Below are 27068 nucleotides of genomic sequence, written 5' to 3' on the forward strand. Positions count from 1 at the left end.
CACCTCACCCCACCGGCGGCTCCGCGGCCGCTCCCCGGGCGGAGGAGGCCCCGCCCCGCCCCGCCGCGTGCCGCGCCGCACGTCGCCGCCCGCCCCGCCCGCGCGCAGGCGCAGCAGCCCCGCCCCGCCCCGGCCGTGCCCTCGCGCCGCCCGGCCCCGCCCCGCGAGCCGTCGCGCGACCGTCTCGCGTCACCCCCCCACGCCCCCCCACGCTCGGCTGCGGCCCGTGGGGCGGTGGCGCGCGCCTCAGCTGTTTCCGGCGCGCGGGGCGGGCGCAGGCGCAGTGCGGCGGCCGCGCGCCGCGGGTGTTGTCGCGCCGGGTCCCGCCGCCTCCGGCCCGCTCCGCCGGGGCGACACCCCTCGGGAGGGCGCGGCCCTTGTCTGGCGTTCGGCGGCGGCCCGGGGACAGGGGGGAGGCGGGAGAGACTGTCCAGCAGGTACCGCCTCCGGGACGGGCCGCGTCGCCACCGGGTCGGGCCGCATCTCCACCGGGTCGTGGGGGAATATGGGGACGGGGAGGACACGATGAGCGCGTGCCGGGCACGCCGAGTTCGCTGGCGTAACGGAAGGTGGGCCGGGGACAGCGGGGCCGGGACTCGGTGCTTGTTTACGCGGCCGCTCTCGGCAGCGTTTCTGGGAAATGGCGCAAGGCAGGAACAGCGGCCGCGCCTGCCCCCGGGGCAGGAGGTGCCCCCGCGCCTATATAGCCCGTCCGGCCGTGGGCCCGCAGCCCGGCTGCGCGGCGGTCACCCAGCGGGACAGGCACGGCGCAGGCAGAGGAGATTGTAAGTAACGATGGCACTGCCAGCGGTGGTGTCACCTCTGCTGTCACTGTGGAGTCGGCCTGCGCAGGAGCTGGCCTGCGTGCCTGCCCGGCGGCCCTCCTCGGCACTTGTCATAGCGCTCGAGAAGCCTGGGCTTGTTATTTCAGCAAATAATGGATTTGTGCCTGCGGTATCAGCGCAACTCTGGTGTGCTGCGTAAAACGCTGCTCCACCAGTTGCATCTTTCTTTGCAGAGTAAGGTTTACATGTTGCCCTTGGCTCTTAGGATGGGCACATTTCGTTGAACTTTGCTCAAAGTATTGGTGTCACTCCTCCCCTGAGAGGAATTCTGCAAAGGGGTGGTAATATAATGACATTTGAAACTTTATCTCTGTACAAGATAATTAGCTAAAGAAACAGCAGTCAATTTTCCATATGTCACTAAGTGTTTTGCAGAAGTGTCACATGCTGCCCAAGATGCACTTGAACTAGCCTTTAGGGAGTCATGTGTTGAAATGTTGGGGTGATGCTACCAAATGTCCTGAGCAGTAGCTATTCTCATGAGATTATTTGATTTGAATGTTTATCTGTCTTTACCAAAAGGATACGTGAGCTTCATCTGTTTTCAACAACTCTGTGATTTTAGTTTAACTTTATTCTGGTTTGGGGTTTCCATCAATGGTTTTTGTTTTGTGTTTGTTTTTTTTTCTTTTTCAGACAACACTACAATACGGGACTTATTTATTGACATATGGTTTTTGGAATGAAGTAGAAAGCAACATAGAAAAGGTGCAATTATTTATAAGTGATGACAGTTCATTTATCCTTGGACACATATTTGTTCTTTTTGACTAACCCAAAAAGTCTTTGGTGGAAGCAAAGAGACAAATACCTGTGTTTCTGTAGACCTAAAGCCTGCTGGAGGCTAAATCATGCTGCACACCTGAGAGTTTTTCATACAAGTGAGCCTTGGCGTAAGTGGGCCAGAAGCAGAACATTTTGGTATAACAAGTACATTTATAGCCATGAGTTTTTGTACTACAGAATTTCCAAGCTTTTAATTTCTTCTTCCAAAGGACTTACAAGGGTGAGCATTCGCATGTCACGAATTAAGAATACTATAGAATCTGTTTCAAAGGCTGTGTCTGGCACTCACAGTGAACTGGTGTCACGGATAGCTCGATTAAAGTCCCACTCAGGTACTTTGGGTAAAGCAAATAAAAGCAGTGCAGATGCAAATAATATCAACGCAAATCTAGAAAATGATAAACAAGTCACAGATGTTAGAACTCAGGACGATTGCAACAGAGGCCCAGCTGCAAAGAAATCCACTTGTGCAAGTGAAAATTTGGAATCTGTGTTAGTAAGTTCGAGCGGCACTTGTCGAGATACTCCAGAAGTTTCAGCACCTACTAAAAACCACCTTTTTCATATAAGCTACTTTTCTACAAATTTTGGAGAGACTTACAACTTTGTAGCTGATCATATCAACTCTTACTTTAATAATTCTAATATGGAACAAGACAAAAAAAGGAATGCTTTATTACGGGACTCTGAAAGTGAAGAGAGAAATAAGCTTGATTCATCAGAAAATACTGTAATAAACAAAGAAAAGACAATGGATCCAGCAGGTACTTTAGCTCCTGAAGCAGAGACTCTGGCTGCTGAAAAGACAAATACTGCTCTTCCAGTTTCCACTAAAAAAAGTATTGCAAACTTTCTTTCGTATCCCAGTAACAGTGTACAAGCTTTTGTAGACAGCTATATTGGTGGGTTGGTACCGAAGTTAAGATCTGATACAAAAGTTGTTTCACCAGAAAAGAGTAAACAGCCAGAGCAAGAGGTGTCTGAGAAGATGGATGAGGACAAAGCAAAAGAGGCCAAGACTGCGGAAGAGAGGGAAAAGCATCTTTCTCTTCAGAGAGAAAAGGCAAGTCTTTGTTTAGTATTAATTTCTGTATTATTTCTCTGTATATTTTGTACAAGTGTGTATATATGCCACACTAGTGTATATACCTATATGTAAGCATAGATACACTTAGACATATACTTAAATAAGTATATGCCTATGTATTTACATACATATGCACACATACTTCTACTTACATGTAAGTACTTATACTTCCATATAAGTACATATGTGATGTGCCTGCCCACAGTAGGGAGGTTGGAACTAGATGATCTTTAAGGCCTCTTCCAACCCAAACTGTTCTCTGATTCATTCTGTGTACTTTGACAAATAAGAATGTATATAAAACTTTAAAGGTTTCATATATATGTATTTGCATATTTATATAAATATATATGCATACTACATGTAAACTTAAAAATACATATATGTATTTAAAGGTAGGGATAGATACATCTGTATAAAAGTATTAAATGTTTTATATAAGTACAGATAAGTTTATGTGAGTTTTTATATAAAGTGTGTGTGTATATATAAATAAATATGCCTCTGTGTGTGTGTATGTACATATATTTAGTTCATATATACATAGAGTCCATAAATACAGACAGATCTAGCTGTAAGGTTTTGGGGTTTTTTTTTTGTAGTTACAGTAATTTTACAGTTCATGTTTTGTTAATGGTTCAAATACCAGAGAGTTGCCTTGAAAATTCATCTGAATACATAGTGACATGTTTTTTGGTGTATCCTTGCTGTGAGCTGCCTTTATTTAGTTTTCTAGTCAGCAAAGAATCAAAAGGTTTTTGTTGACAGTTTAAGCAGTGCTTACTTGGAACCTGTAGCAGATCTCTAGAACAACATGCTGTTCATTACTTCTGAGAAAGCTTAAAATAACACCTTGGAATTAGTCTTGACAAATTTTACACATTTCTTAGAGTAGTTTTATGTTGTCTGTTTGTCTTCTTTAGATCATTGCAAGAGTGAGTATTGATAACAGGACTCGAGCTTTAGTTCAAGCCCTGCGGAGATCCACTAATCCAAGAGTCTGTATCAACCGGGTTGAAGAACTCACCTATCATCTTCTAGAATTTCCAGAGAGCAGAGGAGTTGCAATTAAGGTGCAAATAGTTTTTATGCTTAGATTAAAAAAAAACTGACAGATGATTGATATAGACTAACATAAAATCTCATTCTGTGCTTTTGCAGACTAGTCATATTTTCTATTTGTAAAGATTACAATTTGAGTATCTCTTTTTATAACTTTTTAACTGGTTCAAGCAGATTCATATGCAAACTGCTTTAGGAGTTTAACTAAAGTCTCTTAAGACTGCAATGTTTAATTTAGAAGCATACAGCATGGTCATGTGGATAGGTGGTATAGCTTTTTCCATGGTAGATAAAGGTCATACACTGTGTCCCCTGTGGCAGTTGACCAGATGGGAATGTGCTGTACAGTTGATCTGTATATGCACATTACTTTCTATGCTTGTTTACATGCTTTCTTCAAACAGAGATGGCAAGAGAACCATCAAACAAGTTAATATAATCTAGTCCTACTTGTTTTCTTCCTTGCATTGGGAGGGCAGGAGGTGGATGGCAGATTATTCTGGTAGACTGTTCCAGAAGTAAGTACAAGCTAAATCACAGCATTTATCAACCTCATGCTTTTTTCCACAAGATGTGACAAATATGTGGCACACATTGTAGAATTTCTGGAAAAGCAGCATTTGGGAATGGAGTGCAGGCCAGATGAATCATCTGGGCAGGGTAGAGGTCAGGCATCCACATAAGTATATGTGAATTACTTTATTATGAAAGACTGTATTCACTACTCCAGTTTTGATTGTAATGCTCTATATCTTCGTAATGTACATTTAAAAAATACTCTGTGTGAGGAAGCATTTTAATTTTTGTTTTGATATTAGTGTACTTAGAAGGCATTTCTTGTTTTGAAACAGTGTGATACTTATTAAGCAAAATCTGGGGTTTTACGTATACTTGATGTGCTTTATACTCAAGTCTACACTTGGCTGATGAGATATTAAAACAATAAAATGAAACTGGTAAATGTGGCTTTTCTAGCTATTCAAAAGATTTGCATGTCACCTTGATTGTTTTATTCTGATAGGTAGTTGCTATAGCAGTGAGGTGTGTACAACATAATATTAACATCCTTTCTTTCTCTTGTTAGAGAAAAACATGGGTAAATACAGATTTGAAGTTTTCATACAAGTTTAACTAATATATTATTTCTATATTTAAATGCCACACTAGTGAATGTAAGAATGGATTCCTTTGGTGTAAACATATGGTTAGAATTAAATATCCTGGTATTTATCAATAGGAAAAATTAATCCCATGCCTGTTGCGACTGAGACAGGATAATGATGAAAGTCTTCAGGCTGCTGTTAGAGAAACTTTAGCTCTGATTGGATATACAGACCCTGTGAAAGGCTGGGGAGTTCGAGTCCTCACCATTGATGGAGGAGGAACAAGGTAAGACTTCTGGGGTTTTATACACTTGTAGCCTTTTTCTTACTGTAACTAGAAATAAATTTTCAGTTTCTGTTTGATAGATAAATACACAAAAAGGTAACATTTCTGTTACATTTGACCATCTAAGTGATGAGTATTGACCATCAAAGTGATTGTTTTTGTATGCATTTCTGCTTGAATGGTGTTTGTTTTGGTGCTCATTTTGCCATACACAATTAGCTCGCTCTATCCCAACAGAATTCACACCACTGTACGCCAGATGCTGTTTCATGCTAGAGAAGCACAAATCTCATGGTCTCTCCCTCTCCTGTTATTTCAGACATGTTGAATTGAGGCCAAGCAAACTCCACACTAGAAAATACTGTATCCCAGGGGGCATTGTATAGCCTTGTTAAGAACAAAATTTAAGTGTTGTGTGGTGGGGATGCAGGAAAATCTATCCTCAGTCTACATCCACAGAAGTCAATCTCCCCCTGAGCCTTTGCTACAAAACAATATGGCTGTAGCCGTTGCATACTATTTTTTGTATGCCTGAGTATGTAATTTATATTTAGTATTCGTCATTCCATTTTAACTGTGTTCGGCTGCTCTTTTATTTCCTGAAATATTCAGGATTCTTACTGTTGTAGTTATTCAATTATAATTAGTTATAATTAAGCAAAGGTGATTAAAAAATGATTAGAGTAAGATAAGACTGCCATTGTATGTGAAGAGGATTTTTGTGTTTCAGGGGTTTAGTTGCACTTCAGACTCTACGGAAACTAGAAGAACTAACTGGAAAGCCAGTTCATCAACTTTTTGACTACATCTGTGGTGTAAGCACAGGTAATTATTAAGCCACAACTTGAAATTTTGCTATCAATACAGTAAAAGAACATCTGAGAATAAATGTAGATTTCGCAGTTTCTAACTTAGAGTGTAAGCTGAGAAAGTGCACTTGTGATTTCTAGTGTCTTTCCTTTTGCTTCTGAATAAGAACCTTGGGCAGTTAATGATAAACTGGTGACTTTAAAATATGTTGTTTTTTCAATTTATGTGAAATCTTCAATTTGCACACAGAAACAGTTATCTTAGATGTTTATGGAGCTTTACAGATACTAATCCCCTTTGGTAATTGGTACTGAGTCAGTAGTTTCCTTTATTAAGTTAACAGCAATGTTTCGTCTTTATTAATAATCTTCACTGAAGGACAGAGTGTGCCTGTAGCAAGATCTTGGGTGATCTAATTAGAGGAAGTGGTCAGTACTGTGGTGGCTGGAGAGATGGCTTGGCAGGTTCAGTAGAGCCAAACACAAAGCCCTTCATCTGAGGTGGGCTGATGGGCTAGAAACCAGCTTTGCAGAAAACAGCCTAGTCTTGTTTGGAGCAAATTGGATGTGAATCATCAGTGTACCCTTGAGCAAAGAAAGCTTGCCCCATTGGCTTGCATGGTCAAGGATGTACCCATCAGTTTAAGGGTCTCTGTCTACAAATGTCTTGTTATGGACTGCTGTATAAACCCTTAATCTGTTGGGTATGTTCTTGTACATACTGGGTGAGTTTGGCAGAGAACCAAGTAGATAATATGGGGACTGGAGCTCATGATACACAAGGGAGAGAATGCAAAAACTGGGTTTATTCAGCATTAAGAAGAGAAGGCTGAAGGGAGGCTTTTATCCTGGTTCAGCTAATGGGGAAATAAGGAGAAGTTGGAGCTAGAATCATTTTGCAGGTGCACAGTGATAGGAGAAAAGCCAACAGACAAGTTGGAGTATGGGCAGTTATTATTAGTTACAGAATCGTGTTTTTCTTGCGGGGATGGTCAGAGACTGGAAGGAGTTGCCTGCACAGGCTGTGGAATCTCTGTCCATGGAGATACTCAAAACTTGGCTGAACAAGTCCTGAGTAACCTATTCTAATTATACCTGTTGGAACAGGAAGTTGGATTAGATGATGTCTACAGGTTCCCTCCCAGACTTAATTGCTCTTGTGACTCAGTGATGAGTTACTCCTGCCTAGAAAGTAGGAAACTCCAAAGCATAAGTTTCTCCTTAAAATATAGTTATCTCCTTCAGAAATTGTTAGACCAGTAGCAGTAAAATTATGATTTATAACATAGGAAGTATGCTGTAGTTCACTAGCTCAGTTTCTTTCAGAAACCCGCATTCTTCAAATTTTTTGCTATACTTATATTCTATAGAGTTTAATTCAGAAATTATTTTAAACACCGATCACCATGAATAGGTAAAGGGTGTTTCCCAAGATTTGCTTAACAGACTCAAAATACTGGAGGAGAATGTTTAGGTCTACTAGATGGAATTTGTAGGCACAAGAGAGTTCCCTGCTTTACCTTTTTAATAGTGTTCCAAATAAATCCTTCGTTAGTTAATTTAGCAGCAAGTGGTTGTTTCTTTGGAAGGTGATTTCCCTGCAAAATACTTTTCCAGTGTTGCCTAAAATCATAATAAAGGTTTTTTGCCTTGAATAGAGAGGCCTGGTGTTCTTAATTTACTCCCACTACTGTCTCCGGAGCTTTGTTTTTAATTCTTCCTCATATTTTGGGATTTATGACTGCTAGCAAGTACTTAGCACATTTTTTAAAATTTTGTTTACACAATTAAGCTTTTCTCTGCAGTTGTCCAGCTTGCAATAAGAAATTACAAGACATGGCTGGGTGAGGTCATGCATGACTGTCAGCACTGCTAGCAGTTCTGTTTGTATTGACAGTATACATGACAGTAGTCTTGCAGCTAAATGAATTGCTCTTTACAAGAATTATGTATTAAATGATAGGAAGGGTGCTTTGTGTGCACTGCACTTCTCTTTTCTGCCGTGCTTTTTGTATTTCTTACTATAGTTCAGCTGTTTTGCCTTTGAGGTTTAGAAATACCCTTGCTGTGAATTCAGCATCACTGTCTTTGTAGATATCTTCCTTGTATGTCTCTTCATTGGGCATCAGAGGGTGTAAATGCAGTCAGTGACAGAGAAAGATCATTGCAGTGATGCTGTATTGGCCCTGCATACTTTCAATCTGCTCACCAAAATAGCAAATGTGTGATATTGTAGAGCTGGTGCTGGAGAGTTTAGAGGAAGACAATGTGGCAGAGGATTTTCGTGACTCAGGAGAATGCTGTTTCTCTGCTGCTAGGTGTTAAATGCTGTTGAAAACAGGGATCTGGTGATTTGGCAATTGAGAAAGTTTCTCTTGATGAAACTTTGTGTCAAGTAGGCCAAAGTTGCCTTAAGTGTGTGTGCTGCATTTTAGGAAACAGACCATCGATGCACTGATGATCAGCTATGGCAGTGGTGGGGATTGTGAGAGTGAAAAACGGCCTGGAAGTCACGTTTCCTTAAAAGCCATCCGTAACTTCCTGCATGTAGTTTTTGCTGCACATGTGTTATATTCTTACTCTGTTTCAAGAACTGAAACTGACATATTTTAAAAAGAATTTTATTCAATCCTATTGTACTTATTTCCAGATTGAAAAAAACATGTCCTAATTATTCATAATGCTTACTTACATGTTCTCACAGTATGACACAATGAGATTTAAAGGTTGTGTATGTCCCTTTCAGTTAAATATATTTAAGAATTGTAGTAATACATTAATTGTATTTTTTTCGCAGTCATTTTAATGGTTTTTAGCAGCAATGATTTTTAAATGCTGCTGTTTTGTTCCAACAAGGGTAGGCCATAGTTTTTGTTAGGCACACACTAGATGGCAGCATGTATGAAACTAATTATAAATGGTTTGAACCAAATGCAATCCAAACTACTCAAAGCTCCTTTATTTTTGCACAGTTTTCCTAGAATATTTCTCTACATACTTAAGAGTTTGCAAGGTAGCAAATACTTCAAATAAATTTTTAATACCACAGCATAGATTTCTCACTCTTTCCAAGTGCTGGATTTTGTTTGCTTTCTGCCATATACTTGTTGAAATGTGCAAGATGAAATAATGTAATTTTCCAATTTCTCATAGTTCTGTTTTTGAAAGTAGATTTTTTCTATCTTGTATATGTTCTTCTAAAATATGGTTTGTGATCTTTGAGCAGGAATTTAGTAATATAAATGTCAGTTGATCTTCATGTTTCATGACGGATATTCTGCTAACCTATGAACTACATTAACTGGTAATCCATCTTTGTAATCTTACTCCAGGATACATTTTACATTGCAAAATATTTCTTTTTCAGGAGCTATATTAGCTTTTATGTTGGGGTTGTTCCATATTCCCCTGGATGATTGTGAAGAACTGTACCATAAGTTAGGATCAGATGTTTTTAAGCAGAATGTCATTGTTGGAACAGTCAAAATGGGTTGGAGCCACGCCTTCTATGACAGTGATATATGGGAAAAAATGCTCAAGTAAGTAAAAGATTATTAGGTGAAAAATAATTAGTGTAATGTCTGAGTGCATTTGGTTTTGTTATTGCTTCACTGGTATGCAGATTCTTAAAACAGCTAGAAAGGATTAACGTATACTCTTGTTCTTTTGAAATAGCTGTTTTCATATTTACTGAAATGCTGGAAGCTTTTAATGTAATGATTTATGTGTCTGGGGAATAAAGTAAGCTTTACTGCACTGATTTCTGATTATATTCTTGTATGTTTGCCAGCTCTGCTTGATCTGACTCATTACAGATTTGCCACAAATTTTACTAGCCACCTGCTGTGCCTTTTTTTTTATAAGGAGATTGGTGAGAAATGTAATAATGTGCAGTAGTAGGGATTTTTAATGTTAGCTGCAATATTGCAGGATTTTGCCCATTGCTGCTTACTTTGAAAGGGAAATGAGCTGTAAAGGTTGCAATGAAAAATTATCTGCAATGTCAGAGTCCCCATGAAGTGTATTCATGTGCATTAATGGCTATTCAGGAAAAGCCACTAGAAGGAATTATTATATTACAGGTTTTATTTCTTAGTTTTATTCATCTGTATTTGTCTTGATAATTCAACTGTTCATAATTTTTAGCAAACTAATGGCATAGTTTCCCAATCAGCAGAAGTTGACCCTGCCACTGAAAGAACTGGAACAACCTTCTCTGAGAAAAAATGTAAAATGGCAAAAGGTTCCTTTGGATAAGTAATAACAATTTCCTTTGGGAACATGATTACTGTGTTTTATGCGATTGAAAGAGTTTTTTCATAACATTATAGTGGGAATAGCAGTGCTGTCTGAATTTTAAGCATCTCACTTCTTTGATGAAGTGGAGAGAGAGGCTTCCAAGTACTTCTTCTCTGTGCTCTTCCATATTTTTAGAAATAAATATGTTTATCAAATGAATGTCGTGAGCTTTTCTTCTCAGATATCTGAAGGTCTTTGTTTAGAAATTAGGTTTTTCTCTGTCTTCTCTCATTTCCTTCCCTGTCCAACTAAAAGAAGTCTTGTGAAAATCACAGTAACTTCACGTGAAGGTATTTTAAGTGACTTTAATCAAAATACTGTTACTTTTTGCAGCTACATGTAGCACATGAGGGAGGTAAAGAACTCTACTCCTGTGTGCTAGACAAAAGCCAGGCAGTTAATATGTTATCCATAGAGCAAATTAAAAATTAAATGTACCGATGAGCAAATGACTTCCTGGTGACCTGCAACATTGAAGGGAAATGCTATGCCTGCACAACATTTTGTTGAAGGGATTCCGGAGGGCTTCCCTGTAGTGTGGGGGCCTGGAGCTAAGAAGGGAATTGTAAGGTTATATAGTATTTCTTTATAGCAATATTGAAGGTCAGGTCTAACATTGTCATACTATGGGGAAACTACTTTATATTTTGTATGAATTTAAAACCTTTACTTGTACTGTGTGGGTTTTTGTAGTTTAAATGGTAACTTGTGAGCCTTGCTTTAAGTAGAGAGTATCCATTGACAGTATACAGACATGTAATACGTTTAGTCCTACCACAGTATCAGTGGTGGTATTTTCTGTCAGGAGGTAATCTTGCTGAAAATAATTAAGTTGGTGTTTCATTAGGTTAATGTTGCATGCATTCATGGGGTATGTTATAAATTGCATTTCAGAAAATGGCAACTAATTTTGGTTAACTGACTTTTTATTCAGAATGCTGTAGGGAGTTGGTTTTATGTATTATGTCTGTTTTAACTCCTCAGGTGTTTCTTGAGTTGCAATTTGAGGACTGTTTTTAATCACTTTCATTATGCAGAAAATTATACTTACAACATATCAGTCTATGTAATGCTATATTGAATTGCATTTGTAGGAACCTGGCTTACAGTTCCAACTTCTGTTTTCTTTTGACTGTTGTTGACATACACAATTTTCTTCTCGCATACTGTCTTAAGAAACTACTGGAGAAATTTGGTGAGCAGCTAAGGGTTTTCACAAGCTAGCTGAAATCTCATATTGGGAATTGATAGTCTTGAGAAGCAATCAGTCTCAGTATGAAGTGTAGGATAAAAGTTACATGTTCTCTTTTGGTAGGAAAATGGATAATACATGTGTTTGGGAATACAGGTAGTAATACTTCAGTATTTGTTTTGCAGATTGACATATAAATTAACACTGCTCTCTAGTGACTAGATGGGCAACACATTTCATACCACCACATGGTATAAAAGTCTCGCCTGTAGGTTCGGTAAAGATAATCATAGTTTCCTGCTATTATTGTTGTTGTTAGAGGAGAGTAAAAGTTACAATTTTGCCTTTTGCATTGAATGCTCTTTCTCCAGAGTGTTTGCATGATTGCTGTAGCCCATTAGAAAGTTTCTTCCAGCATATGGTTGGCAATATGTTCTTCATAGCATTATTGAAATAAGTGTTGCAATATTAGTGACTTGAAGCAATGAAAGAGCAATGTTTGTGAAAGAGACTTGTTGTGTAAGTAGGTCATGTCTAGAGGACATGGGTCACAGACAGACACAAACAAAGTAGGTAAATGGAAAAATAGGATGGCAAATGAAATTACGTGTAAAGTAATAACCAATGAGTGGAAAAATGTAAAATGCTTACAGGTTTTAAAATAACTTTAATATCAAAAGTGATTTGGGTGTTGTGATGGACAGTTTAATGAAGCATCTGTATGTTTGTGGTCAAACAAGAAGATTCAGTGTGTGACAGTTGGGATTGAAAACACAGAAAATACTATAATGCCATTATATTAATCCATAATACAGTTTCATTTAAAATATTATTTACAGTCCTGGTTATCCCATTTTAGAGAATATTTCTGTTGCAAAATTGGCAAAAAGTAGCCAGTGACCTAAAGACAACACAGATTAGGAGTCTATCATTAACAAAAGCAAACAAGTTAAAGTGGTAATTTGAGATAGTAAGACATCTTGAGAATTACCAGTTTCTTCTTTCCTTCGTAACAGGGAACTATTCAATAAAATTATAATTGGAAGACTTTTATTTTTTAATGCAGTGTGTGAACAAACTGTGGAATTAATTCTGCTGTGACTTTGTAAAAGAAAATTGAACAGTGAGACAAATACATTTATATAGTAAGCAATTACAACATTAATGCTAGCAACAGAACTAAAATAAATGTAGAGGTGATACTAAACTTTTCTCCTTAGACCTTAATGTCTGAAGTTGCATTGTAGTTTAAGGGATTTGTTACACTTACTCTGAAAGTGTCAGTTCCTGGCCTTCATGAAAAACAAGATGCGAGGAGATAGTCATTCAGTTTGATGGTTCCTATAATTAAGCAGTGGATATTGCTTATGCATTTTTTTAATCTTTGCATTTGGGGTTTTGGAAAAATACCTAATACAGATATTTCAGAAGTAGATGAAGGTGATGCAAATCAGTGGATGTCTTTGATATCTCACCTCTGTCAGTCTCTTCTCTTTTATTCCTGCTTCATGGTTCTGTGTGCCTTCGCCTCCTTCTGTAATCAGTTAGTGAGTGCAGATGGCACTCTTCCCTTCTGGCTGGTGGTTCTGAGACTGGAATGAAGGCAAAAATAAAATAAAACAGTGCTGCTGGTACAAGAGTTGTGTCAGCAGGAGTTTTCCATCATAGGACTGGAACCTGTCTCTCTTCCTTCCTCCCTGTCAAGGACATGTATGCAGCATGTGTCCTTCAAGCACAAATATCCACTAGTAGAACATCAAATTGTCCTAATTGCACATACAGTCTACTGTCTGCAGGGAGGACTGCTGCTACAGTAGCATTTAAACCTTCTTCTATCTTCCGACCTGACTAGGTCGATGAAAGTTGTGTTTAAGCATGGAAGTGCTACTACCTTCTGTCACGGTTCTCATGGTGCAAGCTATAGCTGGGGGATCTTGTAATAACAGTACATAGAATATCCTTACTCAAAAGTGTGGCAATAGGGAGAACCATCATTGCAGAATAAGGCAGATGCACCACCAGTGTTTGGGTGGGCTGTGTTCTAGGGGAGGAAGAAAGCTTGCTGATTTACAGGAAAGCATTTATAGGAATGATTTTGGAATCATTATGGATGACCGCCCACTCCGTTGGAGTTTTATACCTTTATTGTAAGCAAATCAAAGTTGAAATAGATGGTGAGGTGAGGCAATTGGCTAGTATGGTAATTTGCTCCAGTCTCTTCTATTGTGCAAGAAGGGCTACCTTCTACTTAGCAGTGGGAATACTGACCCTAGTGCTGATGTGATGAGAAATTACAATGCTGACCACTGGTGTGACTTTCAATTTATTCATTTGAAAAAATTTTCCCTCAAAAAGGAATAGTAAATGCATATTGGATTACTGTTATGGAAGATTACATGCAGATGTTTTAACTTTCTTCTAAGTCGTATGGAATGCCATCTCTCTCTCTCTTTAGCTTTTATTTTTGTAACACTACAGAAGAATGATTTTTCATTACTGTAGAACCACTTAATAAGGCTGTTGGTTTTTTGATTTCTAAATCCAGCAAAATATTTTTTCTAACTATGTAGTTGAGTAATCTGAATGATTTATGATTAAGTATGTGAACTGAGTAACTTGAATCAAGACCTCTTAAATCACTCTTCAGATATATTTCCAATAGCCTAGAAGGTTTGAAATGTTGGTCCAATGAAGTCAACGGTAGAAATCTGATTGTTAAAGTGAAATTCAAGCATGGCTTCTTCTAAATGCAAAGGTCTCAGAAATAACGATGATAAAAATATACGTCTTGTTCATGCTAAACTGATGGAGCATTCTTAATTTTTTACACTTTTTTGTAGAGAAAAAATGGGCTCAAATCTTATGATTGAAACTGCAAGAAAGTCCAAATGTCCAAAGGTAGGTACAGTTTTCTCAGGTAAATACTAATTACGTATTTCACAAGTACTTTTAAGAGTTCTGAGTAAATTCTATACCTAGAAGATTATTGGATAGACAGCATGAGTGTTGAAGTGCTCTTCAGGATTCCTTATGTGATAACCCGTGCTTTTACAGAATAGAAATTAATTAGATTCTTAAGTTTCTGCAACAGTTTCTCATATTTTTAATACTTCTAGTTGGAATATATTGCAGAGATGTTAACAGCCTTGTAAGTGTAGAAATACTGGGTCAGCATTTTGGGGTTGTGCAAAGCTTGGTTTTTTTCATGTGAGAATTCTAGTGTCTGTCATGCCAGCTGTGATCTGTGTTACTGTGTTGCAAGAGGATAGCGTTTCTTCTCACTTTGTTTAGAGTACCCAGTTTTCTCCAGGCACATTCTTAGGCCCCAAGAACTCTTCCTGTATGATAGAAAGGACACCAAGTCATAGGAGGGGTGATACATACAGCAGCAGCATGAAAGATGAGAAAGCATGGGTATTTTATTTTTAAAGGATAGGGTGTGAAGAAAAAAGAGAAATATAATAGGATATATTTCAGAACAATCTGTAATTAACAGGTGTTTTGGTGTCATAGCACTACATTCAATGCTTTACTGTTAAATGGAAGATAGTCACATTTTTCTAAACATAGAAACATGTGCCTTACTGACTGCATTCCTAGTCCATGTCTAAAACAAGGACATGAAAAGGCTGGTGTGGTATGTTGCTTTCTGAGAGAGAAGCTTATCCTATGTTGACTTGAAAGTTATCTTTGAACCAGGATCTTTGGCTTCCTTCCATGTTCTTCAGTAATAAAATGTGAATATAAATAGAGTTGAAACTAGCTGTTACCAGTAATCGCTTTATAGTGCTGTCATTGGTGGCACTTGTTACAAGGGACAGCAAAATCAAAATAAAACACACAGTTGAATGTTCTGCTGCTGTTAAATTCATGGCAAGATGGATTTTTCCAGAAGGTGCTAAGCACCTAGCAACTTAGACTGCATCATGGAGTGTACAAGGGTATTGCCAAAAATAAAATCAAGCATCCATTTAATAAGTTTTCTCTTAAGTTCTCTGAAGTTATTTTTCTTACTGCGTCTGATAGTGCTTAGGGCTAATCCCTCCTTTTGAGAAAAACAGGAAACTTTTCCTCCATCAAATGATGGAGTGCCAATCAGGCATGTGTTTTTCTTTTGCATTGTAATGTGGAAGTTACACTTTTGTTTTCTCTAAGGATGAATTTACAGTGAATAAATTAAATTTACTTAATTTACTTATCTAAATTAAGCAGCTGAAGAATGAAAATGCATACAGTGATATCACAGCATCAGCTGTGCTGTTGAGTAAGGGCTGTTTTCATGAAAACACCCTACTCTGTAAAATAGTAAACAAGACAGAATTAAACGTCCACTTGGGTGCTAAAGAGTGTTGTACTGACAGTGCCAGCCAGGCTGGCATCATCACCTCTAAAGGTCTTGCACATTCTAACACTCACCCGTAACTACATGTACTTTTGCCTTGTGATTAAATCTGTAAGATGCATTCTTTTTGCAGTCATAGTTGGTTTTTTTTTCAATGGAAATACAATTTTGACTTTTCACTTAGATGAACATATGTGATTCCTGTTACTGACATTTCAGTATCCTTACAAAAAAACCTTGAAAGACTTATATTTGATTCTTGTGCAGCAGAGATTCTTCCTGCAATTCTTTAACTCTGGTTGCAATAGTAAGTAATCATTTTGTTGAAGAAAGAAATTGATTGACAGTTCTGACATTCATATTTAATGGCATTGTTGTATTGCTGGTTACAGACTTCTGAGAATGAAATGCTATTCCTAAAGGAAAAATATTTTAAAATCATATAGCTGACACCAGTATTTTGCTTAAATATCATGGATATTCATGGAAACAGAATAACCAGCGAAAACAATTTCAGGTTAAAAACAGCATTATCTTTAGGGAATTGGCTTTTGTTCGTGTTTTATTTTCACTTTTTAAAATTTAGATAGCCATTATAAAAATGTAAATAAATAATGAACCTAGTAAGATTCCAGAGGTGCATTAACGTATAATTTGAATTTCATGTAGTGGGAAACTTTCATTCTCATATTTTGGTTACTATTATCATAATATATAACTAATTTTGTTCCTTCTCACTCGCTAGGTAGCTGCAGTAAGCACCATTGTAAACAGAGGAACACCACTGAAAGCATTTGTGTTTAGAAACTACAACCACTTTCCTGGTGTCAAGTCCCATTATATTGGAGGCTGTCAGTATAAGCTGTGGCAGGCAATTAGGGCGTCATCTGCTGCACCAGGTTACTTCCAGGAGTACGTTTTGGGCAACGATCTTCATCAGGTAAGTTGAAATCTTCTCCTTAAGTAAATATTTCCCAATTTTGCACCTGAGAAAAAACATGGTCTGAGTCTCTGAATCAAAACTAAGCAAATAAGTTGGTAGCACAAAGGAAATCTGGGACAGATAGGGGTAAGAAAGGATATATTTATCTTCTATAGCCCTTACAGAACTAGAAAGGCTTAAAAATATTAGTCATCTCAGTACAAACCTAAGCTCTTCTGATGTTCTTTTCCTTCTCTGCCTGGAAGGAAACCTTATATGAGTTGTAAATTGCCTTTGGCTTCCTGCTTACAACTGGTATTTCAGTGTGCATTATTTCACTAAACAGATGGTGTAACTTAAAAATCTAACAATATTGTATAATGTGAAAAAAGCAGGTTATACACTTCAATGTTCTTTTTATTAGAGCATAATTTCAGTTTATGGTCTACTTTTTCATTCTCTCCATTGATATGAGCTTATTCAGCTCTATGCTGGTTCTGAGCTAGTAAAAAGAATAAGAAATGCCACAGCAGTAAGATTAAACTCAGAGGACAACTGCGAAAGAAATTCCCTTGACGATAAAGCAATGCCTCCTATCAACAGTGCATGCTATTTCATTGTATTACAGCTTCTCTTGGTGACCCTAGTAAGTAAAGAACAAAACAAATTAATTTCTTTAATAGTTTTTTAGTCGTAGGGTTTTAGTCCTCCAGTGCCGCTTTATTATTCTGCAGTTCTCCAAGTTTTAAAAGAGTCCTTCTTGCAGTGCATATTAATTTAAAACTATTAGTATTTATTTTAATAAATATCTGATGCAGCTCTGGGTAGAAAAGACTACAAACAGTGGCTGAAACAGAGACCTTCAGCAAAGCATAGGATTGAATCACTTAAGTTTAATGAAAGCATCTGGTACATTTCTGTCATATTAATTCATATAATGGCATTAGCCTCAAATGCTGAAAAATAGTAGCATATTTTGAGTAATAAGATGCACCTGGATCACATACAGACTTTCTTATGGTGTCCACTGGAAGACTGTGTAATATACTTAGCATTTTAATGTGCCTGAGTAATACTGAAATTTAAAGGCTAACAGATAAATGAGTATAAGATGAAATACAGAAAAATTCATTAGATTACGAGGTGGTAAACAGAAGCATTGGTACAAAGAAACAGCTAGAATTTCATTTGAGAAAAGCCATCATATTTTGATTCAACATTTATAAGGTGAGGAAATAATTCAGCTATATAAAAGCTCTATAGAAATTAAGAGGTGAAGGAGAGGGACTCCCATAGAGGGGCAGGTTCAAGAGATTCTGAAATATTTAATTTTATTGTTTCCCCTTTTTGTTTAGGACACTTCTCCCCCTTCCCTCCCTTACCTGACTGCCCCCACAGCCTTCCCAGTATGGTACATCTTGTTATCCTCAAAACATTTTAATCAGCTACTATCTGAAATAAGTTTTAAGGTGGTTTTTTTTAAACCTAAAAGTGGAGTAACACATCAGATTCCAAGCCAAAGCACTGCTTGAAATCCTGAAATGTGTTCATCTTCCATCTGGCCAAGCAAAACTGGGAAGGGAGCTGTTTTAGCCTTGGGAGCGGTTCCAGCCTTAAGTGATTGAATGGATCAGTGTAAAACTATGTGAAGTTTCTTTCTCTTTTCACCTTTCCACTCCCTCCCTCCTTGAATTGATAGCACATGGAAATTGGTCTGTGGTTTTACATGAAAGCTGAATAAGCAACTTGATTTTTAGCTTCTACACAGTGCTTACACAACTCTTTTGTTTTAAGATTATTTCTGAATTGCCAGACTTGTGTGAAGTGCAGTAAGGCTGGTATTCATTTCATCTGTGTTCACTTTTAAGTCCAATATACCAGACTGGAGAATGTATAATTAGTGTTGATAGAGATCAGATCCAGTATTTTCAAACACACAGGACTGGAATGAAATCTACTTTATTTTTTTCCTTGCTTCAGAGTCTTTGGACAAAGTCCTTCCATCTAATCTTACAAGCCCTGTTTCACAAGTTAACCATTCTTCTCTGTTTGATGTATTTTAATTACTAGAAAGAAAGGGCTTAGTATGCAGTTCATCTTTGTCAGCAATAAAGAAGTAAATACATTCTCAATACGAAAACAGTTTCTTGTAGTAGAATCAGATGCTAAATTTACGGATTCAAATCTTTTCGTATCATCTGAAAAATCTCTCTTCTACCCAGACAAGAATATTTAAACACTTGAATTCTTATAGAAACCATCTTTCATGTCTAGCATGATTTTCTTTCCCCAGATTACACTTTTCTTACCACATGTCTATTTCCATAATCTGCTTGTATTATTTGTGTGGGGTGTACTCGGATGTCCAGCTAGTAAGTTACTACATGGCAAATGCTATAAAACTGCCTTCATGCAGCTTTCTAGCTCAGATTATAAATCCACCACTGCACACTCTCAAGCAACCTTGAATTGCCTTGATTTAACCCTGGGGTAATAGCCTCTGTGCATGTAGCCGGCTGTTACCCTTATTTTCCTGGGAGTTAATGTTGCCTCACTGGAAAATGCAGGGTATTCAATGGTTTTATCTCTACTAAAATATCCAACATGAATTGAAAGAAATACATATGCATAAATACATTTTTAAATAGACAGAATTCTAAATGCAGTCATACTCTTTCTCAAAATAGTTTTCTTATTAAAATATATTAATATTGGTAACTCTTTGTTGTTACAGTTCATATCATAAATATGAGAATAGTAGATTCTTGCTAAGCATCTTTATTCTGAAAATGCACTGCAAGTGTAATTTTAAGTTCCCTGGCCAGTAGTGTATGTGTAGTGTATATGGAAATTCTTGCTCTTTTCTTTATGTACACTGTCTAACAGATTGAACTGCTTTTGAACTACATGAATAAATGAAGCATAACATTGTTAGACATTTTTGATAGTACTGTGATTTTTGAAAAGTGCATCAGCACAGTGTGCATTAAGTGTAAATAATAATTTATGCCAAAGGCTTCAAAATTGTAGTATAGTGTTAGAAAGATGGTCTTATAAGAATTTTTTCATGGACTGGGGACTTCCATTAATCACCATAATCTATTTTCTGAATATAAACTGTGCAGGTTTCTTATTAGTTTATATGTAACCTGCCTCTCAAATGTTGATATTTCTAAACAATTCCAAGAACAGAGGTAGCCAAAATGTATGTGAAAATTCAGAATAGTAAGTACTGTATTTGTTTCCTAGCTTTAAAGTTTGGGACTCATATATAGAGACCAGGTTTTGTATTAGCCTATCAGTCACTTTTACGTTTAAATCTGAGTGAGAAACACTCTGGCAGTTCATCTGACTGAGGACTCTTCAAATGTGTGAAAATATTTATTTTGATAATGGAAATTTAGTGGATTTGTTTTAGGGTCATCCTGCATATTCTTGTTTTTTGTCACCTAGCCTTTGTTGGAATCAGAGTCCTTTCATGAACTGTATGAAGTAGCTGAATGAGAGTTACATGTAGGGTTGAAATGAAATCTTAAAGATTTTCTATATGACTGTAGATGTCTATGGTGGAGTCATGGCTGAAGTGAACTGTTGGCTTTGACTCTCTCTTCCATAATCTGTGTAGTTATATATGCAAGTGTGTGCACACACATGCATGGCCTTTCTCTGGAACATTTCAGTTTGATTTCCTGTACTGGACACTCTCAGTATTCAAGAGGATTGTAAAGTTTGTTCATTTTTTTAATTAAAGGGGATTGTAAAGTGTATTCATTTTTTTATTGGTAATAAAACAGTTTTACAATTTTTTTGGTGTCATTGTTCAGAAAGAGGTTTCTAGGTGCCTGAACAGTTATTTGTACTGCAGGTGAGCTGGTGCTTGGTTTGTTAAATTTCTGCAAAAAGCCAGCAGTTCAAAACCAAACAGCAGTATTTACATTCAAGTCAATCATTCCATGCTATCTGGTTCCGCTCTGTCAAGTAGGAAAAAACAGTGCAGCTGTTGGTAGATGAGGGGAGTAGGATTAATATTCTTTGTGGTTCAAAAGAGGAGCACATTAACATTCAAAGGGATTTAATCCCTGTAACAGGCTTCTCCAGGAACCATGCAAGTCAGGAGAGACCAAGTTATGATCTCACAATATAGAAGCTGTATTGCCACATGTCAATTTCTTTATTAAAAATGTGGTTTTGAAGCACTGAAGGCTCTTAACCTTTCCCCAGTGCTGCTACAACCAGGGACTTTTTTTTCCTCCCTACTTCCCACAGTGGGGTGTTATTTCTTATATCTGTTCTTTAGCTTTTTTTCCCCTTATAGTGTGAAAAGTGTTTGAGGTACTCAGTAATGCCACTTCAGTAGACAGTAAAGTATGCTGAGGAAATTATTAATTAAATTAATTAAAAGAGTAATTTAAAATGGAAGAAAATCATTATGCACACTTCATTAAATAGCTTTTACAGTAAAAACTAATTTTTTCCTGCAGGATTTACTCAGAGGGCAGGATGGATTGTGTATGTGATGGTGGTAAATTCAACAAAGACACAGATTTTTCTCAAATAAAATACACCCAATTTAATACAAAGGACTTGATCACCTATTTCTTGACAGCTTCCCATGATTCTATTGTTGTATTACAATTCCACTTACTATACTGCTAATGTTAGTGTATAATAGCATTCAAATGATTGTGTTTTCTTTGAGCAAGATCAGATAGTAAAGCAGTTAAATTGGCACCTAGTCTGTTAGTGGAGTTTTAATAATGCAGGTGTAACAGGATGTATGATAGAATACAACCCAGAAATAAAAAATATATGTAGTACAATAGTATGATATAACTAATATTTCAAATCACACCTTCATTGGAAAAATATTATTCATGGTTTCTTCATGTTTTCTAACTTTCCCTTTCCTTTTATTAGGCAGTAAATCTGTAAAGCCATTTCATCTTTGTAGCTTGTTACAGGAGAGGCCTTCAAAAGTGATTCACTCAGTGCATCCTACCCTAATTGGTTTTACATGGTAGCTTTTAAAATTAGATTCAAGGGTGCTTCCCAGGCTCTAAGAAGACATAGAATATAGGTCACATTGAAGTTCTTTTCATTCTTAGGATATGCCACGGTGATCAGTATGCACCAGAGCTTATGCAGACTGTGGTTTAATAGGTGTATCTTGTTCTCACAATGATATAAACAACTCTTTCTTTGTTTCTCTGTCTACTTGTTGCCATACATGTTTGCCTACAGCCTTCAAGGCAGTGTTGCTTACTGTTTAAGGAAGAGGGAATGTACTGGAACATGTAAGCTACATGGATATCTGCATTTCTTTCTCTCTTATGGATTTTATAGGTTTGAATAGCAGCTCTGAAGGTGGACACGCACTGTGCAGTTTACCAGCCTTTGTGAAATTGCTGTGGTTACTGTACCAGTAGTATTTAGCAGAGCAGACTGCTTGAAAGATGCCCTGCAGGGGCTTGCTAAGTGAAGTGTTATTTGAAGATTTGTTTAGTGAAATGAAATTGAGAGTGTATGTTGTTCAGGCATTTAACTTGGAAGTATTCTAATTTTTATATCAATTGTTTAAGATTGATGTTTTCATAATGTAATTTTCAGAGTGCTTATTTAAGAGAAGAAACAAAACCTTGCTTTCAAATAAGATGTTTTCATTTAACTATTTTTTTGCTTAGACTTCCAAGTCCATGTATCTTCAGTGACACTGTTGTCCAGCTAATATTTGCTATAAAACAAGTCTTGTAAAAACAGAGGAGGCTGCAGAGTGGAAAATTATTAACTAATGGTTTTGTGTAGCTGCTAGAGCTTTCTCCTTTGTCTGATACATTCTGCCATAGCAAGTAGAGTATTTACTTGCTTCCTAATGTTCCTAAGTTAAATGTTGTCAGAAAGGATGAAACTTCTAGACTTGAGCACCATGGCATCATCTGAATACAGAAGGATTTTATTCAGACCCATGGGTTGGGGTTTTTATTTTTTGGTTGTCTGGTTTGGTTTTAGGTGTTAACTGTACTGTTGAACCTTCTCTGTGCTTCGCAAGCTGTTCTCGTAAGAGAGCCTGAGTTTGGGTCTGTGTCTGGGGTCAGTCTAGGTTCAGCCACGGGCTTGTTTTTTCCTTAGGTTACACACTGTCATACTCACTTGTAATATTACAGGCAATTCATCTTTTGGGAAACACATACATACTGTTTTGGTGATGTGTGCTGACGTTAACTGCAGAATTCACGTAATTAGATCTGTCATGGGCAGCTTATGCTTTTAATAAAATATCTGACAATATATTTTATTGCCAAATAATTCTTTCTTTTATGATGTCTATTAATATCTAGTAAACTTCATCAGTACCCTGTAAGTGTACTTTTTTTGTATCTGACATAAATCCATAAATTCAGTGATGTCTTCAGAGTAGCTGGTCATTTTTTGGGAATTAATGACTCACTAGGATGAGTTAATAATTCAAGATAATGACCTAGAAGTCTACGTCAGCCAGGCATTCATTCTAATGAATGTAAAATATATTATTAAATGTTTTGCAGGTAAGAGTAATAGTATTGACAGTTCTTGGAAGCATTGATCATAATATTTGGGTGTATGCCAATTTAATTACATTGTTGCTAATTTTTAGGGGAAAATTACAAATACTGTATGGGAAAACAGTTGTACTGAAAAGGAAGCTTTTCAGTAAACTTTCAAATGTTATTAGATTTTTTTTTTTTTTACTTTGCCATGTGATCTCAGTCTAAAGTCTCTCTGTAACTGGTATGGCAGGAGTACAAATATAGCAAATACACCTTCAGATTTTCTTTATTTGTAAAAGAATGCAGTAATGGAAATTTAATATTGGTGTCATTCAATAATATAAATACAAATGCGTTTAATTTTCACATTCTGTAAAAATGTTTTCTCTAGAATTTTTCCTAATGCCTGTTCAAGGGGGATCCCTTTTTCACTGCATTCTTCAGAATTGTGACAAGTAACTTCTTAAATATTTATTTTTCTAGTGTCTAAAGAGAAATCATTATTTTGAGATAGCATTTTAAAAATAAAGAGCACAAGATGTTTATTTCAGGAATTTAAAGGAGCAGCTCTGCCTTTCCCTAAATAAGGGAATCGCTTCTTTCTGTAATTGTTAGAAATTTGGTGTACAGGAGGATTGCATTAATATCTGTTACCAATTAGGGTCTCTGTTGGGAATAGTGCATAGTTGGGAATTAGTTGCATAGTGCAGAATATATTATAATTGTATGTATTTGACCTAGTAGTCTCCTTATTAGCATGATTATAAAGCAAGGGTGAATCTTTCCAAATAAATTGGATGAAGTATTTGTATAAGGAGACAACCATAGGTCATTGTATGCTTTATGAAAAATTACCGAAGTTATTTAAAAAAATTTCTCACTTAAACACCGAAGTGGAACAGACACACCATTAGAATGATGCTAAAACAAATTGTTCTTGGTCACTATACGTTTTAGATGGAGATTTGTTAGAAATGCTGGCACCACCATCCATTGCTTGTCAGCAAGATAAAGAGGAAGCAGTTCTGCATCTGTCCTGTTTCATGTTTATAAAACTATATATTTTGCCCAAATACTTTGTTCAGGGAAATAAAGATTTTCTGTCTTACTGCTCATCTTCATCAGTTTCATCCTCAGTAGTACTGTGATCAGTCTGACTGATTACTCCCAAGAAGAGAGCCATAATTCAGATATATTTCAAACATAGTTGTATATATGTAACACAACAGCATAATCATGTAACCTTTGAATTGAGAAGGGTGTATTTTGCTGAATGCTATAGGGGGCAAGTTTATTGTACAGTTAAATCTGAATGTATAGATTTCTTTTTCACAAAGCATATATTAAAAACTGTAATTTTTTTTAGCCCAATGATGCTTGACTGAGCAAGTCTTAAAGCTTAGGGTAGATAGACTGACATTTTCATAACAATCCTGGGTGCCCAGTGCAGTAAGAGCACTAGGCTGGGATGTGAATTTTGAAGTTACCTGTACTGATAAGACCTTACAGTTAGTGAAAGAATTCTCCCCTTTCTCATTTCTGTTTTCTACTCTGAGGGCATTTGCTGCTACTTATGTAAATGTACTGAGCTGATTTTACAGAATGATTTGGCAAGGCATACCCATTTACTTATGGAAAACAGAATAATTTTTTCAAGTAGTTATTTTAATTTTTCTATGAAGTAACTCTTACTACTATTACTTATGCAGCAACTTCTCAAACTCCTCATTTGCAGCAACAAGACTTCTCCTTAAGCTGCGTATTTATTATATTTATGTTGACTTTAAGCATAGAATTGAAAAAATACTTTTCAGAAGTCCATTCAGAATCTTAGCCAGTCTTCTCCTAGCCTGTGATAGCTTTGTACTAATTCTGTCTCTGCTTTTTCACAAAGACAATGAAAGAAAACAACAGAGCAAGTCTGTAAGAGTGAACTAAAATGCAAAGCATGTCTGCGTAGGCAGTGAGGTGAAGTGGTTACTATGGAGCCAACAACCTCAGCTTCCAAATATCAGACTTGGCTTTTACACACTATATATCCTTCATTATTTTCTTCACAAAGTTTATCATCATTTATGTGAAACTACAGCACACAAGATGTTATACAGAACAATTACAAGGCACAACTTGAGTTTGACAGAATTAGGAAATGCAGTGAGAGACTATGAATGTAGAGAATGTTCTTGTGGGAAGCAACTGCTCTTCCATTGTAAAGTGTGGTGTGATTTTTGAATTTTAATACCTGAATTTTAAATCATTATTTTCAAAGTATTGACTTAAATATGTCACTGGTAACTTCATGCCCATTCACCTTAATTATTTAAATAGGACAAGATTTTCAGAATTTCCTGTGCTACCAGGCTCCCAGGTGCTCTGAAGCACTTTCTTTGAGACCTCCCAATGTATTTTCCTTCTGATTTTGGACTTTGCACTGATCTGTTTCACAATTTTTAACCAGGCCTTTCTTTACCTCTAGAACTGTGCAAGCAGGGTATCTCCGTCAGAGTTTTTATTGGAGCATTTGCTTACAAAAGGTGCATTTTTCCTGCTTTAAATAATTTCAGATCTATTAGTCAAGTCACAAGGAATCCTTGCCTGACCTTTTTGCTACTATCAAAACACTGATAGAAAATACTACCTACAGCTTTAGACTCCTGGTTGGTCACCAACAAGCCCTAACAATATGGTTAAGGTTGCATTAGGGAAATTTTGTGAAAAAAATCTGTGTGAAAAAAAATATTAGCTTCACCTGGGGGTAGGCTATTAAATAAAACAGAACAACTTAATATTTACCACTTGGAAAGCCTTTGACAAGACTGAAAAAATGTCCCAGTCCCTGAGTTCACTGCTTTGCTATCACTAGCAAATGTGGAGTTGTATTATTATGAAACTCCATTTTAAGATTAACTTATTTGATTACTTCAACTATTCTTGATTTAGAAAAAAAAAAATTACTTAAAATCTTTTAAAAAGCCTTTTTCCCTACTGCTTGCCTGTATGATGACATTGGGAGAATTATGCACCCTTTTCTAGTACTTCCTTGCATTAGCATTCCTATTCCAGCACTTTGTGTTTGGTGTACTGCCAGCAAATTAAGTTGACTCAAGTGTGGAATGGTTTTGCAAAGTTCAGCAAATGAAGCAGTGTCAGGCACTTGCCAGCGCATTGAGTGTAGCAGCAGAGAAGGGAGGGGGTGACTCATGTATGTTTGGGAAGTGAAAAAGAGAGTTTGCGATTGGATTGAGATCTAGCTAAATGAGAAGAGGTGGTGAAACGTAGGGAAGGCCAGATAATGCAAGACTAGGAGGGCAGAGAGAAAAAAGGGATCTGCCCTGGCTGTTTGCCCAGCACTGAATCCTGAGTCAAAACTTAGGCCAGTTGCACCTTTTCTGGATATTGATCAACAGTTTAGTCATTTGAAGATTTCCTGTAAGTTACCCTTTCTATTACAGATTCCAAGGTGTGAATCATAGACTCATTTATGTTGGAAAAACCCAACCAAATCCAGCTGTTAACCTAACACTGCCCAGTCCACCACTAAACCATGTCCCTGAGCACCACATCTGCATGTCTGCTAAATACCTCCAGGGATGGTGACTCCACCACTTCCCTCGTTATTGTGTTCTTATGTTTCACAATGTTCTTGGTGAAGACATTTTTCTTAGATGTCTAAACGAAACCTCTCCTGGTGTTACAAATGTTTGCCTTTCCCACTAGAGTCTGGACTGACAAAATTCAGCCTCTACTAAGAATGGACATGTCTATTATCTGTATAACCATAAGACAAATCTGTTAGTTAACATCACAAACG

The 27068-nt window shown here is 37.1% G+C and overlaps 1 protein-coding gene across 3 annotated transcripts; it reads left to right on the top strand.

Moving 5' to 3' along the window:
* The first annotated feature begins 257 nt into the window (after positions 1 to 257).
* On the top strand, positions 258 to 16775 carry PNPLA8 (patatin like domain 8, phospholipase A2). 3 transcript variants are annotated; one of them, XM_085043197.1, is made up of 8 exons: positions 258 to 569; positions 1482 to 2694; positions 3642 to 3791; positions 5018 to 5169; positions 5900 to 5994; positions 9346 to 9517; positions 14310 to 14367; positions 16557 to 16775. In XM_085043197.1, the coding sequence occupies exons 2-8, from the start codon at positions 1573 to 1575 to the stop codon at positions 16758 to 16760; spliced, it is 1953 nt and encodes a 650-aa protein (XP_084899323.1). In that variant the 5' UTR covers positions 258 to 569; positions 1482 to 1572; the 3' UTR covers positions 16761 to 16775. The 3 variants fall into 3 exon arrangements, with proteins under 3 accessions (XP_084899323.1, XP_084899316.1, XP_084899331.1); XM_085043190.1 differs by having other exon boundaries at positions 258 to 437; XM_085043205.1 differs by lacking the exon at positions 258 to 569 and adding an exon at positions 594 to 785.
* Positions 16776 to 27068: the final 10293 nt, after the last annotated feature.

Source organism: Lichenostomus cassidix, chromosome 1Aa (assembly GCF_008360975.1).
Source record: "Lichenostomus cassidix isolate B80296 chromosome 1Aa, HeHo_3.0, whole genome shotgun sequence".
Classification (NCBI taxonomy): domain Eukaryota; kingdom Metazoa; phylum Chordata; class Aves; order Passeriformes; family Meliphagidae; genus Lichenostomus; species Lichenostomus cassidix.

What these genes read in the sequence shown, in the direction of transcription:
- PNPLA8 (XM_085043197.1), top strand. Translation starts at nt 1,573, where the DNA reads ATGACAGTTCATTTATCCTTGGACACATATTTGTTCTTTTTGACTAAC. An exon ending in GCAGAGGAGTTGCAATTAAG is followed by an intron (nt 3,792 to 5,017) that starts GTGCAAATAGTT and finishes ATTTATCAATAG; the next exon opens with GAAAAATTAATCCCATGCCT. An exon ending in GAAAGTCCAAATGTCCAAAG is followed by an intron (nt 14,368 to 16,556) that starts GTAGGTACAGTT and finishes CTCACTCGCTAG; the next exon opens with GTAGCTGCAGTAAGCACCAT.